Genomic DNA, 18,034 nt, shown 5'->3' on the forward strand with positions numbered 1-18,034 from the left:
TAGAGACGGGGTTTCACCATGTTGACCAGGATGGTCTCGATCTCTTGACCTCGTGATCCACCCGCCTCGGCCTCCCAAAGTGCTGGGATTACAGGCTTGAGCCACCGCGCCCGGCCCCGACACTGTCTCTTAAAACACAAAAACAAGGCCAGGCGCAGTGGCTCATGCCTGTAATCCCAGCACTTTGGAAGGCCAAGGCGGGTGGATCACAAGGTCAAGAGATCTAGACCATCCTGGCCAACATGGTGAAACCCTATGTCTACTAAAATACAAAAATTAGCTGGGCATGGTGGCGTGTGGCTATAGTCCCAGCTATTCAGGAAGCTGAGGCAGGAGAATTGCTTGAACCCAGGAGGCAGAGGTTGCAGTGAGCCAGGATCGTGCCACTGCACTCCAGTCTGGCAACAGAGTGAGACTCCATCAAAACAAACAAACAAAAGCTCTCTCTTTGATGTTTTGAAATATACAATACATTATTAATAGTAGTCACTGTGCAGTAGAACGCCAGAATGTATTCCTCTTATCTCACTGAAACTCTGTGCTTGTTGACCGTCTTCCTTTTCCCCATCCATCCTCCCCTCCTCATTTTGAACACAATCTATCACGATATAGTTTACATAGTTCCCGGACCACCTCTTTGCTGTTCTCCCCTACTCTGGACTTAACTTGTCTTAGAGAGGGGAGGTCCAGAACTGGTCACAATTTGCCATATCAGGGTTGGCAAAGGAATGTCAACTCCTTTGCCATCCCTGATATGTCATAGTGGCTGCCAGAGCTTGTGTGGAGGCCCCCAATGGGGGTGCCAGAGGCCACAGAGAATGGGCCATCTGCCCTGTGCACTGAAGTGAGGTACAGCGTCTGGGTCATTGCAGCCGCCGCCGGCTCTGGGACCCAGCGTTCTCAAGTTCATTGTCCTGGCTTTCTCTTTGCCCACCAGGTGGAACTGAGCCCAGATGGGAAAGTGGGCAGTTCACCCATGTATCCTATAATCCACATATCAATCTTTCTGCCCCCAGTCATGGCCAGAGTCCCAGCTATGGCAGAGTACTGCCAGTCTGTCTTGAGGTTTCACCTCATTCATTAATTGTAAATGTATCGATCACCTATGAGGCTCCTGCATTGGGAGGGTGATCAAAATACAGCAACGAGAAAAATCGTTACCATCCCTTCTTAGCTTTCATGGGCATGCTAGCTCTCTGTGCTATGCTTCCTCAAAGCTCAGGGACAGAGTAGTTGATCCACGAAATATGCTGGCCAGCGTCTTTTCTCTGGCCTGTCTTTACTTACTGTAACTTCTCCACTGTCTGACTTGGATGTAACACGCCCCCAAGTGGTTTCAGATGGCCATGCTACCTCTAGATTATGGAGAAATGGCACCTCCTACCGGCTTACCCCAGTTCTGAGCCAGCTTACTGTTCTGTTCACCCAGAATCTTATCTTGTCTCCTTTCTTTCTTTCTTTCTTTTTTTTCTTTGTTTTGTTTTGAGACCGGGTCTTGCCGTGTCACCCAGGCTGGAGTGCAGTGGCATGACCATGGCTCACTGCAGCCTCGACCTCCCAGGCTCAGGCCATCCTCCTGCCTCAGTCTCCTGAGTAGCTGGGACTACAGGCACATTCCAGCATGCCTGGATTTTTTTGTAGAGACCCTGTCATGATGCCCAGGCTGGTCTCGAATTCCTGGGCTCAAGCAATTCACCTGCCTCAGCCTCCCAAAGTGCTGGGACTACAGGTGTGAGCCACCGTGCCCCACCGTCTTTCTCCCCTTCTTTCATCCCTTTAGTCAGCAAATATTTAGTGAATATCACCATGCCCAAGAGCCTTTCTGGGTGAGGATATAGTGGGGAATGAGGTAGACAAGTCTGTGCCCTCATGGAGCTGACATCTGCTATAGTTGGGGAGACAGGCAGGAAGCAGATAATTGCTATGAAGGAAAGAAAAGAGTGTAATAGAGAGTGTTGAAAGAAAAGGAAGACTTCATCAGAGTGTGTGGCCAGAGAAGACCTCTCCAAGGAGGGGGGGGCATTTAATGGAGACTTGAATAATGAGGAGGGAGTAGCTCTGTGCAAATCTAGAAAGAAAGGGTATAGCAAAGGTACTGAGGTGGGGACTTATTTGTGGGTTCAGTAACAGGAAGGAGACCAGTGGGGCTGGATCAGAGTTAGGGAGTGAGAGTCATGTGAGGCAAGGACGGAAAGGCAAGATGGCTTGGAGCTGGATTGTACCACAAGTGTGATGAAAGTCAGTGGAGGCTGTGTGGCTTGATTTATATTTTAGAACAGGGACTTTGAGTCCGCAGACCACCCCTAGAAAAGTCTATGCATAGAAGTCAGAGTCCACGAACTTGGATGAGAAAAAAATGACATCTCAGTTTTTACTATCTTCTGACCAAACCGTGGCACATCCCTCTATCATGAATATAGACAACAGACCACAGTAGTATTAGCAGTACTCAGACTTTGTCACCAAGAGAATGCAGATTTTCAAATTCTCTTATACTTGTTGCAGATCTCTCAAAATACTGTTTTTAGTCATCATTGCTTTGAAATTACAGTAGTCATCAGATCTACTGCTGGATCTTGTTAATTAATTTTTTTTGAGACAGAGCCTTACTTTGTTGCTCAAGTTGGAGTACAGTGGCACGATCTCAGCTCACTACAACCTCTGCCTCCGGGGTTCAAGTGATTCTCCTTCCTCAGCCTCCTGAGTAGCTGCAACTACAGGCACCCACCACCACACTAATTTTTTTTCTGTGTTTTTTGGTAGAGACAGGGTTTTACCACGTTGGCCAGGCTGGTCTCAAACTCCTGGCCTCAAGTGATCTGCCTGTCTTGGCCTCCCAAAGTGCTGGGATTGCAGAAATGAGCCACTACACCCTGCCAAATTTTAATTAATTTTTATTTTATTTTATTTTGTTTTTTGGAGATGGATGCCTCCTTTTGTTGCCTAGGCTACAGTGCCATGGTGTGATCATAGCTCACTGCCACCTCAAACTCCTGGGTTCAAGGGATCCTCCTACCTCAGCATCCTGAGTACCTGGGACCTCAGGAATGCACCACCATGCCTAGCTAACTTTTCTTCTTCTTCTTGTAGAGACAGGGTCTTGCCATCTTACCCAGGCTGGTCTCAAACTCCTCGGCTCAAAAGATTCTCCCATCTCAGCCTCCCAAAGTGCTGAGATTACAGGCATGATCCACTGTGCCCAGCCAGTTTTTTTATTTTAGATTCAGAGATATATGTGCAAGTATGTTACAAAGCTTATATTGCATGATGCTGAGGTTTAGGGCATAATTGTTCCCGTCATCCTGATAGTACCCAGTAGGAAGTTTTTCAGCTTTTTTCCTTCTCCCTCCCTTTGGAGTCCCTAGTGATGATGTCTGTAATTCTATGTGATCGATTTCATTTGAAGTTCTATATATCTGGCTGGGTGCGGTGGCTTACACCTTTAACCCCAGCACTTGAAGTGGACGAGGTGGGTGGATCACCTGAGGTTGGGAGTTAGAGACCAGCCTAGCCAACATGGTAAAACCCCATCTCTACTAAAAATATAAAAATTAGCTGGGCATGGTGGGCACACCTGTAATCCTAGCTACTTGGAAGGCTGAGGTAGGAGAATCGCTTGAACCTAGAAGCTGAGATTGAGTCACTGTACACTGTACTCCAGCCTGGGTGACACAGCGATACTCCATCTCATCTCAGAAAAAAGGAGAGAGAGAGAGAAGAAAGAGGAAGGAAGGAAGGAAGGAAGGAAGGAAGGAAGGAAGGAAGGAAGGGAGGGAGGGTAGATCTTATATCTTATGTTTTGTGTTTTTAACTCTGAGAAGAGGGTGATAGAGTTTTTCTTTGTTTTTTGTTTTTTTTGTTTGTTTGTTTGTTTTTGTTTTCAGATGCTGAAGAATTCAGGGCACAAAAAAATGTAGAACTCTATTGTTTTAGACCCCTCTCTGTCTGCTTGAGGCGACTGGATTGTCTGGGATAGAAGGATGGTGGTTTGGACCAGGACAGTGACTGTGGACAGGAAGAGATGTAGAGGGAACTGGGAGGACTTGCAGATGGATTGGGTGGATGGGGAGAGGAAGGGAAGGTGGGATCAAGGCTGACCCCTAAGTCTCTGGTCTGAGAAACTGGACAGGGATGTGGTTAAATATTTCTCATCAGACTTTCTCACCATGAGACCTTCTGCAAACTGGGATGCTCTTTTCCCATTATTTCCTCTCTCTGCTGATTCAGAATGAAACCTACAGATACCTCTCTAGGCTTCTGGAGGAAAGGGGAATTTTCACTGAGAGTCATGCTAGGGAGGAACAGGAGTTAACAGATAGTTTAATCAACAAGTTACGGGTTATAGGAAATCAGAAAAATGCTGATAATAAGACTTGATTTCTGGCCTTATTCATTAGATTCAATTCAATGGGCATTTAATGGGGGCTTACCAGGCTCCAATATGGGTTAGGGATACAAGAAGAGTAAGACATGCTTCCGGCCTGCTAGAGTTTCAGTCTAGCAGAGGAAAAATACTCATAAGCAAATGCGCTGCCTTGGGAGATGTGCAGCACAGGGCAGGTGGGTCCCGTTTTGTGGGGCTGAAAGATTATGCAATTTGGAGTCCCTTTGAAAGAAAAAGACAATGTTTGAAACCAAAATTAGGCATGGGATCTTGAAAAGCATTCACTAAATGGGGGGCCCTGAAGCATATGTGTTGTCCACTTCACAGTTGATCCACATCTGGAGGGAGGTGACCACGGAGGTGTTACTGGGCTGGGGTAGCTGGGAAAGGGAAGGCAGGGTGGACATGGTTTCACAGCATAGAGTGCTAGGACTTCAGAACCCCGTAAGTTGGATTCTGAGATGATTAGCAGCAAGAGAAAGGTCAGGAGCACAGGAGTACCCAGTCCACTGCCATACACAGAAAAAGCAGAGGCACCCCCAGGGGTTCAGGGAATGGCTTTGAGCTGTCAAATGGTTGGAAAAGCAGGGATGTTGATCAGCAGTGACTTTGGGTGGGTGGGGGTGGGACACTGGGATATTTTATTTACTCAGACCAGGTACGTGTTTCAAATCCCAGAGGTATGGATGGATTTGTAATGTGGCCTTCTAATTTAGTTTTCCAGACATCAGCTATGCATACCCAAGCAAGTATTGAGATATACTTTTTTTTTTTTTTACACAAAAAACAGTAGCATCGTCATACCCTCTGTTCTGCCTCTTGAACTTTCCACTCAACAGGGCATCCAGCAGATTGTTCCATATCAGGATACAAAGTGACTCATCATTCTTGTTCATGACTGCGTAGTATTCCACTGTAGAGCTCTATTCTCATTCATTCAACCTGTCCTCTCTTGCTGCATGCTCAGCTGCCTTCTTCTCTTTTGCTAGAATGCCACTTGCTGCTGGGAGTAGCCTTTTAGAGAGGTCATTTAGCACAAGTGTGAGAATAGATAAATTTCTCACAGAGTTGAAGGCTGTGTGCAATTGTAATTTTGACAGACATTGCCAAATCACCTTCTCACCAGCATGTACAAGAATGTGTGTTTTCCCATACTCTCCAATGTAATATTACACACTATTTTTATCTTTGGTGATCTGAGAGGTAAAAATGTTATCTCAGTGTAACTGCAGTCGTGTTTATCTTATTGCAAGTGAATCTTAGTGTATTTCTATCCAGAGTTGTTCACATTTATTTCACTGAACACTCTCCAGACCCGTCAGCCACATTACTACTGAGTTGTCAGTTTTTTTCTTATGGATTTGTAATCGTTATTTTTCTTCTTCTTTTTTAAATTATATAGTTACTTTCAAAATCACTGTATATTAAAGAAATGAACTCCTTCTGCTGAATTGCTTATATATTTTCCCAGTTTGTTCACTTCCTGGCACATCAAATTGGTCTTTGAAATAATAATAGCATTGGGAAGAATTGAGGGGGCATGTGCCAACACCCACAATTTCCCAGAAGGAAAAAATTGTAAGTAACATGTTACAGGTTTCAACTCTACTTAAAATTTGCCAAGTAAATGATGAAGCATCAGTCTTGGTTTATTAATGTATCTATATGGAAAACCTACTGGGTGCCAGGTGCTGTTCTAGGTGCTGAGGATACAGTGGTGACTGAAACAGTTAAGATCACGCTCTCACGGTCCTGACGTTCCAGTGAGAGGGGCAGGCCATGAATGGGTAAACAGGAAGAGCAATGCCTACAGATGGTGATAAGCCTTGTGAGGGAGATGAAATGGGCTGATAAAGGGAAGCCAGGAGGCTGGCTGGTATAGACTGGATGGTCAAAGAGGGCACCTCTGAGAGGGTGACTTTGTGTTAGGACCCAGGCATAAGTGTCAGAAGTAGAACTGCCCAGTAGAGGGAACAGCATGTGTAAAGGCCCTGAGGCAGGAACAAGCTTGGTACATTTGAAAAAAAAAAAAAAACCGGAAAAAGGGCTGAATGGCTGGAGCATAGCCATGGTGGGAGAGGGCGGTGGGAGATGAGCAGGAAGATGAGCACAGGCCTCAGTATAAATGGACCTGTAGGAAGGTGAGGGGTTTTGTTTGCATTGTTGAGAGCTATGAGAAGCCATTGGACTGTGTCTGTAAGGCGGTTTTGCTTTTTCTTTTGGAAATGTTTAAAAGTAAAAGTAGAGAGAATGATGTCAAGAGCCCCACATACTCTTCAGCAAGCTCAATAGATACCAGTATTTTACCAGTCCTACTGGCAAATAGGATTTCATCTAAACTCTTCATTTTTGGTGGGGGGAGGATTGGATTTTTTTCCTCTCCCTCTTTTCCTACCTCATTCTGCTTTTTTCCCTTTATTTTACTTTATTTTTTACTCACTGCTATGCAAACAAGGATTTTTTTTTTTTTTTTTGAGATGGGGGGTGTCTCACTATGTTGCCCAGGCTGGTATTGAACTCTTGGCCTCAAGCAGTCCTCCTGCCTCAACCACCCATGGTGCTGGGATTATAGGCACACACTGCTGTGTCTGGCCCTGTCTTAAAACATATTTTTTGCACTTCCCCCACCCAACTCTTAAAACATATTTTTATTAAAATATAATAAATATATAAAAGTGCACAAATCATAGGTATACAGCTATGAGCACTCCCATGGAACTGGCACCCAGATCTAGAAACAATGTGGCCAGCCCCCAGAAGCTCCCTGGTGTCACTTTTCAGCCTTTTCTCCCCAAACTTCAGCCATTAGAATCATACAGGTTGTTCGCTGTCAAGACTAGCTCTCTCACTGATTATGTTTGGGAAGTCTATGTTGTGGCATGTAACTGTGACTTGTGGACTGCTCATTCTCATTGCTGTGGCTTCCACTGAAACAGTTTCTTTACCTATTCTACTGTTGTGGGCACTTGAGCTATCTTCAAGTCCTGCATATTTCAAATGGTCCATGTGAACGTTGTAGTACATGTCTTGTGGTAAACATGTACACATTTATGGTGGGTTATATGCAGGAGTGGAGTTGCTGGGTTATAAGGGAGGTATATATTCAGCTTTCTTAGATAGCGCCTGTATTCGTTTGCTAGGGCTGCCAAAACAAAGAACCACAAACTGGGTGACTTGAGAGAAATGTATTGCCTCACAGTTCTGGAGGCTGGAAGTCAGAAATCACGGTGTCAGCAGTTAAGGAAGAATCTGCCCCTTCTGAGGGCCGTGATGGAGAGATCTGTTCCAGGCCTCTCTCCTTGGCTTGTAGGTTATTGTCTTTTCCCTGTGTCTCTCCACATCATCTTCGCTTTACCCTTGTCTATGTCCAAATTTGCCTTTTTTGTTTTTGTTTTTGAGATGGAGTCTCGCTCTTGTTACCCAGGCGGGAGTGCAATGGTGTGATCTTGGGTCACCGCAACCTCCGTTTCCTGGGTTCAGGCAATTCTCCTGCCGCAGCCTCCTGAGTAGCTGGGATTACAGGCACGCGTCACCATGCCCAGCTAATTTTTTGTATTTTTAGTAGAGACGGGGTTTCACCATGTTGACCAGGATGGTCTCGATCTCTTGACCTCGTGATCCACCTGCCTCGGCCTCCCAAAATGCTGAGATTACAGGCTTGAGCCACCGCGCCCGGCCAAATTTGCCTTTTTTATTAAGACACCAGTCATATAGGATTAGAGCCCACCCGAATGACCTCATTTTAACTTGATCCTCTGCCAAAGACCCTATCTCTGAATAAGGTTAATCTCTGAGGTTCTAGAGGTTAGGTTTCCAACGTATCTTTTTGGGGGGGTGGCAGGATGTGCGGGGGCGGGGAGACACAGTGCAACCTATAGCAATGCTGGAGAGCTTCCCAAAGTGGTTGTACTAATTTATACTATTTGCTGGAGTATTTTAAAGCTAATTCCAGACATGATATCATTTGCCTTGGGAATGTTTTTAAGGGAGGAAACACTTGGTCTGGTTTACAATTTTATTTATTTGTTATTTTTTGAGTTGGAGTTTTGCTCATGTTGCCCAGGCTGGAGTGCAATGGTGCAATCTCAGCTCACTGTAACCTCCGCCTCCCAGGTTCAAGTAATTCTCTGCCTCAGCCTCCCAAGTAGCTGAGATTACAGGCCTGTGCCACCAAGATGGGCTAATTTTTTATTTTTAATAGAGACGGGGTTTCTCCATGTTGGTCAGGCTGGTCTCGAACTCCCAACCTCAGATGATCCGCCTGCCTCAGCCTCCTAAAGTGCTGAGATTACAAGCCTGACCCACCGCACCCGGCCTATTTTGTATTTATTTTTTTGAGACAGAGTCTCACTCTGTCACTCAGGTTGGAGTGCAGGGGTGTGATCTCGGCTCACTGCAACCTCTGCCTCCCAAGTTCAAACAATTCTCCTGCCTCAGCCTCCAGAGTAGCTGGGACTACAGCCATGCACCACTACACCCATCTAATTTTGTATTTTTAGTAGAGACGAGGTTTCACCATATTGGCAAGGCTGGTCTGAAACTCTTGGCCTCAGGCGATCTGCTTGCCTTGGCCTCCCAAAGTGCAGGGATTACAGGCATGAGTTACTGCACCCAGCCTGGCTTATATTTTTAAGTGATTCTATTTGTTCTGTGGAAATGTTAAGACAAGGCAAATACTTCATCAAGAAAGAAAAGGTAAATAAAGAATGAGCCCTCCCAGGACTGCCTAGTTGGGACCCTCTGGTACCCCACAGCAGAGAGAAACCTCTGGGTGCCCTTTAGCTCAGGGATGCTGTTCAGAGACTGGGTGGCATCCCTCACTGCCCAGTGCCAGATGGCCATGTGGAGCAGCTTCCTGATTTTAGTCCCTCAGGGTTCAGGTGATGCAGAGACGATGGAACCCGGCTGGGACTCAGGCTGTCTTTCTGTCCACCCCCCTCCCTGCCAGGACATACAGCAGCTCCTCCAGCTCCAGCAGCTGGTGCTTGTGCCAGGCCACCACCTCCAGCCACCTGCTCAGTTTCTGCTGCCGCAGGCCCAGCAGAGCCAGCCAGGTAAGGCCCCCACCCCAGATGGCCTCCCTGATACCTCCACAGAACTTCCTCACTTTCCCCTCCCCTCACCCTGTGCATTTCCCCTTGTCTCTCCAGGCCTGCTACCGACACCAAATCTATTCCAGCTACCTCAGCAAACCCAGGGAGCTCTTCTGACCTCCCAACCCCGGGCCGGGCTTCCCACACAGGTGAGACTGTCCACTGACTGGACCAGGCCAGGCCAGCAGCAAACCTGATGAAAGCTGGGTAAACGAGGGTGGGGGGTGAGAGTCGCCTCTCCAATTGACCTAGCCACACTCTGCCAGTGATTTGCTATGAGACCTCAGGCAAGCCTCTCACCCTCTGGGTCAGCCTCTTCCTGTATAGAATGAGGGGAGCTGGCCCAGATGAGTGGTTCTTAACCCTTTCAGGTATATGGGCTCCTTTGAGAATATGATGAAAGATTTAGATCTGATCCCTATTCCCCCAAAATGCTTATGTGCAAAAATGTGCAAAAACATGCAAAATTGCAGGGGGTTGTGAGCCTTTAGGTTACGAATGCCTCGGGCCTCTTCAAGCACTGCAATGGAGGGTTTTCTGAACAAGGGATTCATTAGGTGATATTTCACATCCACTTCCCAGACTGGAGACTGAAAACAAGGCCCACAGGTGTGTTTTATTTGGCCATTGTCAACTAAATTCCCAGAAAGCACCAGATTTCCAGCTCCTCTTAATAAACCAGAAGATCTGGTAAGACTGTACCCGTGTCTGTGTGGTGGCTTGGTGCAGTGAGCAGTTTCCCTGGCCACTGGCAGGAGCAAAGGCTCCTTAGAGGGGGTCAGCTCTCCAGGCCACCTTGGCGCCTGGACCCCAAAGCCTTTCAGTTTGTTGCCTGAGTTCTAGACTTTAATAATAATTTTCACTACCTTTTATAAATTTCAAAGTTTTTTTCTACCAATTTTTTTATAGCCCTTTAAAAAAATGTATGTGAACTATTTAAGAAGGACTGACTGAAAAGATTAGAGACTAATATAGGTCTTAGCTGCAGTTCTGAAATCCCAAACGCTCTGAAAGTCAAGTTGTTCTTGCACCATTGGTATGAGAACTCATTTGGCTGCAAAATCCGTCCTGCCATGACATAAGGCAGTGTATGACTTTTCTTTGTCCCCCTTGGTGTGGCATTTTTGCTGCTGCAAAACTGTTAACTACTGTATCTGATTATGGAGTAACATCCTTGATTCTGGTGTGGGTGGGAGATAGGCCACATTATCTATGATATACATCCTATATAGGTTTTCTTTCTTTCTTTCTTTCTTTCTTTTTCTTGAGATGGAGTCTCGCTGTGTTACCCAGGTTGTAGTCCAGTGGCTTAATCTCAGCTCACTGCAGCCTCTGCCTTATGGGTTCAAGTGATTCTCCTGCCTTAGCCTCCCATGTCATTGGGATTACAGGCATGTGCCACCACACCCAGCTAAGTTTTGTATTTTTAGTAGAGACGGGGTTTCACCATGTTGGCCAGGCTGGTCTCGAACTCCTGACTTCAGGTGATCCACCTGCCTCAGCCTTCTAAAGTGCCGGGATTACAGGCATGAGCCACCACTCCTGGCGACCTATGTAGGCTTTCTGAAAACTGAAACAAGCACAGTGATGCATGCCTATAGTCTCAGCTACTTGTGAACCTGAGGCAAGAGGATCACTTGAGCCCAGGAGTTTGTGGCCAATCTGGGCAACATAGCGAGACCCGTTCTGTAAAACAACAAAAACAACAAAACCTGAGAGGGGTGAGAGTGGGTGGATGATGAGAAATTACTTAATGGGTACAATGTACGCTGTTTGGGTGATGGATATACTAAAAGCCCAGGCTTCATCACTACACAATACATTTGTGTAACAAAAGTGCATTTGTACCCCTTAAATCTTTTTTTTTATTGTTATTTTGTTTTTGTTTGAGACAGGGTCTTACTCTGTCACCCAGGCTGGAGCGCAGTGGTACAATCACAGCTTACTGCAGCCTCAGCCTCCTGGGCTCAAGCGAAGTGGTCCCCAGCCCCCCTGAGTAGCTAGTAATACAGGCATGACCCACATGCTCAGCTAATTTTTAAAATTTTTGTAGAGATAGGGTTTCGCCATGTTGCCCAGGATGGTCTCAAATTCTTGTGCTCAAGCAGTCCTCCCATCTTGGCTTCCAAAAGTACTGGGATTACAGGCATGAGTCACTGTATCTGGCTTAAGGCTGGCCTTAAATTTATACAATTTTAAAAAGAAAAGGCCAGGTGCAGTGGCTCACACCTGTAATCCCAGCATTTTGGGAGGTTGAGGTGGGCGGATCACCTGAGGTCAGGAGTTTGAGACCCGCCTGACCAAAATGGAGAAACCCTGTCTCTACTAAAAATACAAAATTAGCTGGGCATGGTGGCAGTGCCTGTAATCCCAGCTACTCAGGAGGCTGAGGCAGAAGAATCGCTTGAACCCAGGAGGCGGAGGTTGCGGTAAGCCGAGATCACGCCATTGNAAAAAAAAAAAAAAAACAGAAAAAGTCCTAAACATCTGGCCCCAGCATTTTGGAGAATATTGGATCAAGGACCTAGGTGACAAGACATCCCTACAACTACCACCTGCTTCAGATCTCTTATTTTTAGGGCAATGAAGCATCCCAGATAGAGCTGTTGCTTTTTTTGTAAATCTCCCTAATTGCCCTCTCAGTCCATTTTTTTTTTAAATTTTCAGTTTATTTGCAGTTTACTCATTGCTTAGGACTTAATTTCTTAAGAGCAGTTTTAGATTCACAGCAAAACTGAGTAGAAGATACAGAGATATCCCATATATCTCTCTGCATAGGCACAGCTTCCCGCATTATCTACATCCCTAACCAGAGTGGGACAAGTGTAACAAATGATGAACCTACAATGACACATCACTATTACCCAAAGTTCATAGTTGACATTAGGGTTCACTCTTGGTGTTGTACCATGGATTTGCACGACCTACCTCATTCTCTCAACAGCCTTATTGGTAGACAGAGCAGCAGTGATTGTTCCCATCCTGCACAGGGGGAAAGTGAGGCCTGGGCTAAGCAACGATTTGGTGGCAGGGCCAGTCCTTGATTCCCTGGTTGAGATGACCATGAACCACTGCCTTCGGCTTCAGGGAAGGAGCCCTGGCACAAAAAGCTGGCGGCTCCTTCTGGGAGTTCCCAGGCGTGAAGGGACAATGCAGAATCCCAAGCAATGAGGAAACCCATGTAGGGCAGCAGAGTCGGACCTTGAAAGGGATTGACAGTGCGTGTGAAAGAAGATGGAGGGGAGTCTGCAGGCGGAGGATGGAATGCAGGGGTGAGGAGGGAGGGAGGGGGACTGGGCACCCATCGCTGAGCCCCGTCCTGGTCCTCTGCCCTGCATCCCACCCACCTGCCAACCCCACCAGGCTGTGACCCGCCCCACGCTGCCCGACCCGCACCTCTCGCATCCGCAGCCCCCCAAATGCTTGGAGCCACCATCCCACCCCGAGGAGCCCAGTGATCTGGAGGAGCTGGAGCAGTTTGCCCGCACCTTCAAGCAACGCCGCATCAAGCTGGGCTTCACCCAGGTCTGGAGCCACCTTGCAGGCTGGGCAGTAGGTGTGGGGGCATGGATAGTTGATGGATGCCACGAGGAGCATGGCCAGTCGGTGGGCGCAGTGGGCCTAATGCCGAAAGGCCCTGCCCTGACCTCCGCCCCTTACCCACTCCACTGGCTTAGGGTGATGTGGGCCTGGCCATGGGCAAGCTCTACGGCAACGACTTTAGCCAGACGACCATTTCCCGCTTTGAGGCCCTCAACCTGAGCTTCAAGAACATGTGCAAACTCAAGCCCCTCTTGGAGAAGTGGCTCAACGACGCAGGTGGGATTAGGCTGGGGATCCCATGTGGGGGGCGGGCAGCAGCCGGTGGCCATGGGAGGCGCTCTCTCATGCTCACATATCCCCCGGGGCACAGAGACTATGTCTGTGGACTCAAGCCTGCCCAGCCCCAACCAACTGAGCAGCCCCAGTCTGGGTTTCGATGGGCTGCCTGGCCGTAGACGCAAGAAGAGGACCAGCATTGAGACAAACGTCCGCTTCGCCTTAGAGAAGAGTTTTCTAGCGGTGAGCCCCCCCCAGTCCTGGGTGGCCCTCACCTGAGGGGTGGTGGGCGGTGGGCCCCAGGCTAATGAGCCCTCTGCCTGCAGAACCAGAAGCCTACCTCAGAGGAGATCCTGCTGATCGCCGAGCAGCTGCACATGGAGAAGGAAGTGATCCGCGTCTGGTTCTGCAACCGGCGCCAGAAGGAGAAACGCATCAACCCCTGCAGTGCGGCCCCCATGCTGCCCAGCCCAGGGAAGCCGGCCAGCTACAGCCCCCATATGGTACCAAGAGCCCGTCTAGGGGGTGGGAGACCACAGAGCTCCACAGGCACCTCTGTGAAGCCCACCCTACCTGGTTGTCCACAGAACCTAGAACAGAGACAAAGAGAGCCACTCTTGGGGACAGGCCATCATGTAGACAGGCACAGTCACACAAGGACACAGTTTCCAGGGAACTGTGGTCTTATGTGGGGGATACAAGCACCCCTAGATACACACCTACATAGCCAGACACAGAGTTATCACAGTACCATAGCCACAGAGGGAGGGATGTATGTCCAGGGACGTGGTCCAGGTTGAAACACACAGGCTCACAACCACACAGAGGCAGGGAGAGGCACTTATTTGCCATTGAGGGACACTGTTACACCCATGCTGTCCTCTCAGGTCCACAGCTGCACACAGGCCCACTTGGTATCAGACACAGCTGGGACATCCTTTATCCCATCCCTTTATTTCCATTCCTGGAAAGGGCTGTGATGCTTCAGAGAGGAGCCCCCGCCCCCAGTGGTATGAAGGAGGCACTGTCTGAACTGAGTTCTAAAGGACAAGGGAGAGTTAGCCAGCCACGAGAAGGTGAAGGGCCTTCCAGGACCAGTGTGCACTAAGGCCTAGAAGCCAGGGTGTGCCCAGCCCAATCTGAGGAACTCCAGTGCAAATTTAGTGTGGTTGGTGCTGCAGTTCATATGAATGAGGTTGGGGATGGGGTGGGGGCATGTACCTCAAGTTTTACAGTGAAGAGCTGGAACTTGAACCATGGGTAGTGTGGAGGTAAGGAGGGGTTTTGAGCTGGGGAAGGACAGGGTTACATTTGTGAGGTTTCTGGGGCTGATGCAAAGGTGAGACTGGAGGTGCAGTGGCCAAGAAGGAAGCTGGTGTATGGTCCCAGAAAATCAAGTAATATGACATCTCAACACCCTGATGCAAAGATATGCATCCATTTAGCCTCATACTTTAGACCTGCTCTTTTCCTTGCCTGGGTCACTTTGAACAGTCTCTCCTGCATCACTTGCCAACCCCACTGGTAAAAGAGTGGTGTTTGCTCATCCTGGGAAAAGAGTTTTAGTTTTGTGGAACCAACAGTAGCAAGAGCATGTAGAGCAGCCACTCTTCCAGTGCAGTCACTTCAGACAGGACGCAGCCCTGCAGAGACTAGCCAGGCAGGGCGGTGTCAGAAGAGAGGTGGAGAGTGCTTTCAATGGAGAATTAGCCCTTTCTGCTTGTGGCTCAGGATCAGCTAGGGCAAGTGTGAAGAAGGCACGTGGAATAATACAAACACAGCATTGTGCCAAAGCCCCCTGCTCCCACTGACACACAGAAGTGGGGTCCTGCAGGAAGCATCACAGGGGCTGCTTGCAGACAGTGGCCTAACCATACCTCCTTTCCTCTCTCCCCAGGTCACACCCCAAGGGGGTGCGGGGACCTTACCGTTGTCCCAAGCTTCCAGCAGTCTGAGCACAACAGGTCAGGGAGGGCAGAAGGTGGTGAGGGGGGACTGGGAGGATGAGGCACAGGCTGGAGCCTGAGGTTCCCAAGTGGCTCTGGGTATCAAGACTGGGCCAGGGGAGTATGGGTGGGGGAATGGGAGAGACAGTGGGAAGAGGGCAGGACTCACCCCTCCTCTGCAGGAGCAACTCAGCTTTAATCTGCGTCACAATTTCATATGAGAAAAGCATGGGCGTAGTAAAAGGTGAGGCACTTGGGTTTTGTGCCTGGCCTCTGTCATTCAGAAGCTATGTGAACTCAAGAGCTTACTTTACCTTTCTGGGCCTCAGTTTTTATAAAATTATTATGAATGTGTAATACATACAAAATATATAAATACATGCATGCAAGAGTAAATGTATGTGTATATACGTATACACACACACACACGTGCATACATACATACTCTTGTACCCAGAGTTCTCCTTCCTCTTCCTGGGACACAGCAGGTTTATATATATGGTTATACATTATACTTATATATATATATGAGTAATATAAAATTGGCCAGGTGCAGTGGCTTATGTCTATAATCCCAGCACTTTGGGAGGCCGAGGCACGTGGATCACCTGAGGTCAGGAGTTCAAGACTAGCCTGGCCAACATGGGAAACCCTGTCTCTACTAAAAATACAAAAATTAGCCGGTGTGGTGCCTTGTATCTGTAGTCCCAGCTACTCAGGAGGATGAGGCAGGAGAATTGCTTGAACCTGGGAGGGGGATGTTGCAGTAAACGCTGAGATCATACCACTGCACTCTAGCCTAGGCAACAGGGTGAGATTTCATCTAAAATATATATTTAGCATAACAAACAACATATTGTCCTTCCCCAAGCCAGAAAATAGTAAGTGGAGATTTATAAAGTAGTAAGTGCTTGCCTGGCACTGTACTGAGCACTTTCTAAACTGCATTGACTGACTTAATTCTCAAATTCATTTTATGAGATAGTTTCTATTATCCCCATTTTCCAGACAAGGGATCTGAAGGTCAGAGAGGTTAAGGCACTCCCCCAGGGGCACCCCTAGGACAACACAGAACCAGGAGTTTCTACCCCAGAAGTCTGGCTGAATCTGGGCCCTCAGCCCCTGCTAGGTTGCCCATCCCTCGGCTGTGGCAACGTGCCTGACACCCCTTGCCCCTCCCCAGCCCCTAGAGAGCCGTAGGGCTTTGTCCCCTGGGCACCCCCGTTTCTAGTCAGTATAAAAGTGGTTCAGGGTGGGGAGTGCAGAGTGCCAGGGCTCAGCAGGAAGCAGCTGTTCTGACTTCCATTGTTATGATGGGGTCACCATGGCAGAGGCACAGGGAAATGGCTCTGGGAAGACAGAGCAGGGAGGTCTAAGGCTATTTTGACTGAGGAGATGCTTCATGAGCTACGCGGGAGGACAAGTAGGAATTAACCCCAGGTTCCTCAGTGGGCAATGAGTAGAAGCTGAAGACCTCATCTCTTTGTCTCTCTCTGGCAGTTACTACCTTATCCTCAGCTGTGGGGACGCTCCACCCCAGCCGGACAGCTGGAGGGGGTGGGGGTGGGGGCGGGGCTGCGCCCCCCCTCAATTCCATCCCTTCTGTCACTCCCCCACCCCCGGCCACCACCAACAGCACAAACCCCAGCCCTCAAGGCAGCCACTCAGCTATCGGCTTGTCGGGCCTGAACCCCAGCACGGGGTAAGTGGGTGCAGGTGGGAGGCTGTGGGGAGAAGCAGGGTCGCTGCTGCTTCTGGGGTGGGGAGCTGCACCCCAGTTATGCTGTCAGGTCCCTGCCCCTGCTAATGCCTCTGCTTTGCCTCTTGCAGAAGCACAATGGTGGGGTTGAGCTCCGGGCTGAGTCCAGCCCTCATGAGCAACAACCCTTTGGCCACTATCCAAGGTGCGTGCTGCCTCATGTCACTCCCATTGTCACCAGTCCTATTCTCTGGGGCCTCGAGCCCTGCCATTGCTGCTCCAGCCATGCCATCCCGCCCCTGCTCACTGCATCGCTCGCCTCTTCATACCCATCTCACCTTTGGGGAAGGTGTGAGGGGTGCTGATGGGAGTCAGTGGGACCGATGAGGAGATGGGGGGCGCTCTGGGCAGGATGCTGGAAGGCAAAGGTCTCCCCTGGCCCGGTGTGCCCCCAGCCCAGCCTCTCTCTCTTCCCACCAGCCCTGGCCTCTGGTGGAACCCTGCCCCTTACCAGCCTTGATGGCAGCGGGAACCTGGTGCTGGGGGCAGCTGGCGCCGCCCCGGGGAGCCCCGGCCTGGTGACCTCACCGCTCTTCTTGAACCATGCTGGGCTGCCCCTGCTCAGCACCCCGCCTGGCGTGGGCTTGGTCTCAGCAGCGGCTGCAGCCGTGGCAGCCTCCATCTCCAGCAAGTCTCCTGGCCTCTCCTCCTCATCCTCTTCATCCTCATCCTCCTCCTCCTCCACTTGCAGTGAGGCAGCAGCACAGACCCCTGGAGGCCCAGGGGGACCCGAGGCAGGGTCCAAACCTGAGTGAGGGCCAGCCATGCCTCCCCTCCCACTCCTCTGACCCCCGCCTTGGTCTCTTGCCTGGGAAGAGGGCAAGGAGGCCAGTGGTGGGGACACAGAGGGTCCTCGGAGCAGGAGTGACAAGGGAGGAACAACCAAAAAAACCAACCAACCAAAAAAAAAGAAAGAAACTAACTAACCAACAAAAGAGAAAACCAAAAATAATCACAACAGAAACCAGCTGCCCCAAAGGAACCAGAGGTGAAAAACAAAAAAACCAAAACCAAACCAAACAAAAACAGAAAA

At 49.0% G+C, this 18,034-nt stretch overlaps 1 protein-coding gene across 11 annotated transcripts in view; it reads left to right on the top strand.

Annotated features, from left to right (window-relative positions):
* Window positions 1–18,021, top strand: part of POU2F2 (POU class 2 homeobox 2) — an 88,337-nt gene extending 70,316 nt beyond the window's left edge. For 6 of the 11 annotated variants that reach the window (XM_037729417.1, XM_037729418.1, XM_037729415.1 and 3 more), the window contains 10 exons: window positions 9,333–9,438; window positions 9,535–9,626; window positions 12,841–13,002; window positions 13,155–13,296; window positions 13,391–13,539; window positions 13,623–13,799; window positions 15,194–15,260; window positions 16,743–16,944; window positions 17,073–17,146; window positions 17,422–18,021. In XM_037729417.1, coding sequence (XP_037585345.1) covers window positions 9,333–9,438; window positions 9,535–9,626; window positions 12,841–13,002; window positions 13,155–13,296; window positions 13,391–13,539; window positions 13,623–13,799; window positions 15,194–15,260; window positions 16,743–16,944; window positions 17,073–17,146; window positions 17,422–17,756 — 1,506 coding nt within the window. In that variant the 3' untranslated portion in view covers window positions 17,757–18,021. The remainder of the gene's footprint in view (window positions 1–9,332; window positions 9,439–9,534; window positions 9,627–12,840; window positions 13,003–13,154; window positions 13,297–13,390; window positions 13,540–13,622; window positions 13,800–15,193; window positions 15,261–16,742; window positions 16,945–17,072; window positions 17,147–17,421) is intronic. The other 5 variants (XM_037729419.1, XM_017503113.2, XM_017503115.2 and 2 more) reach the window with 3 other exon arrangements.
* Window positions 18,022–18,034: the final 13 nt, after the last annotated feature.

The sequence above is a fragment of the Cebus imitator genome, unplaced genomic scaffold (genome assembly GCF_001604975.1).
Source record: "Cebus imitator isolate Cc_AM_T3 unplaced genomic scaffold, Cebus_imitator-1.0 Scaffold306, whole genome shotgun sequence".
Classification (NCBI taxonomy): domain Eukaryota; kingdom Metazoa; phylum Chordata; class Mammalia; order Primates; family Cebidae; genus Cebus; species Cebus imitator.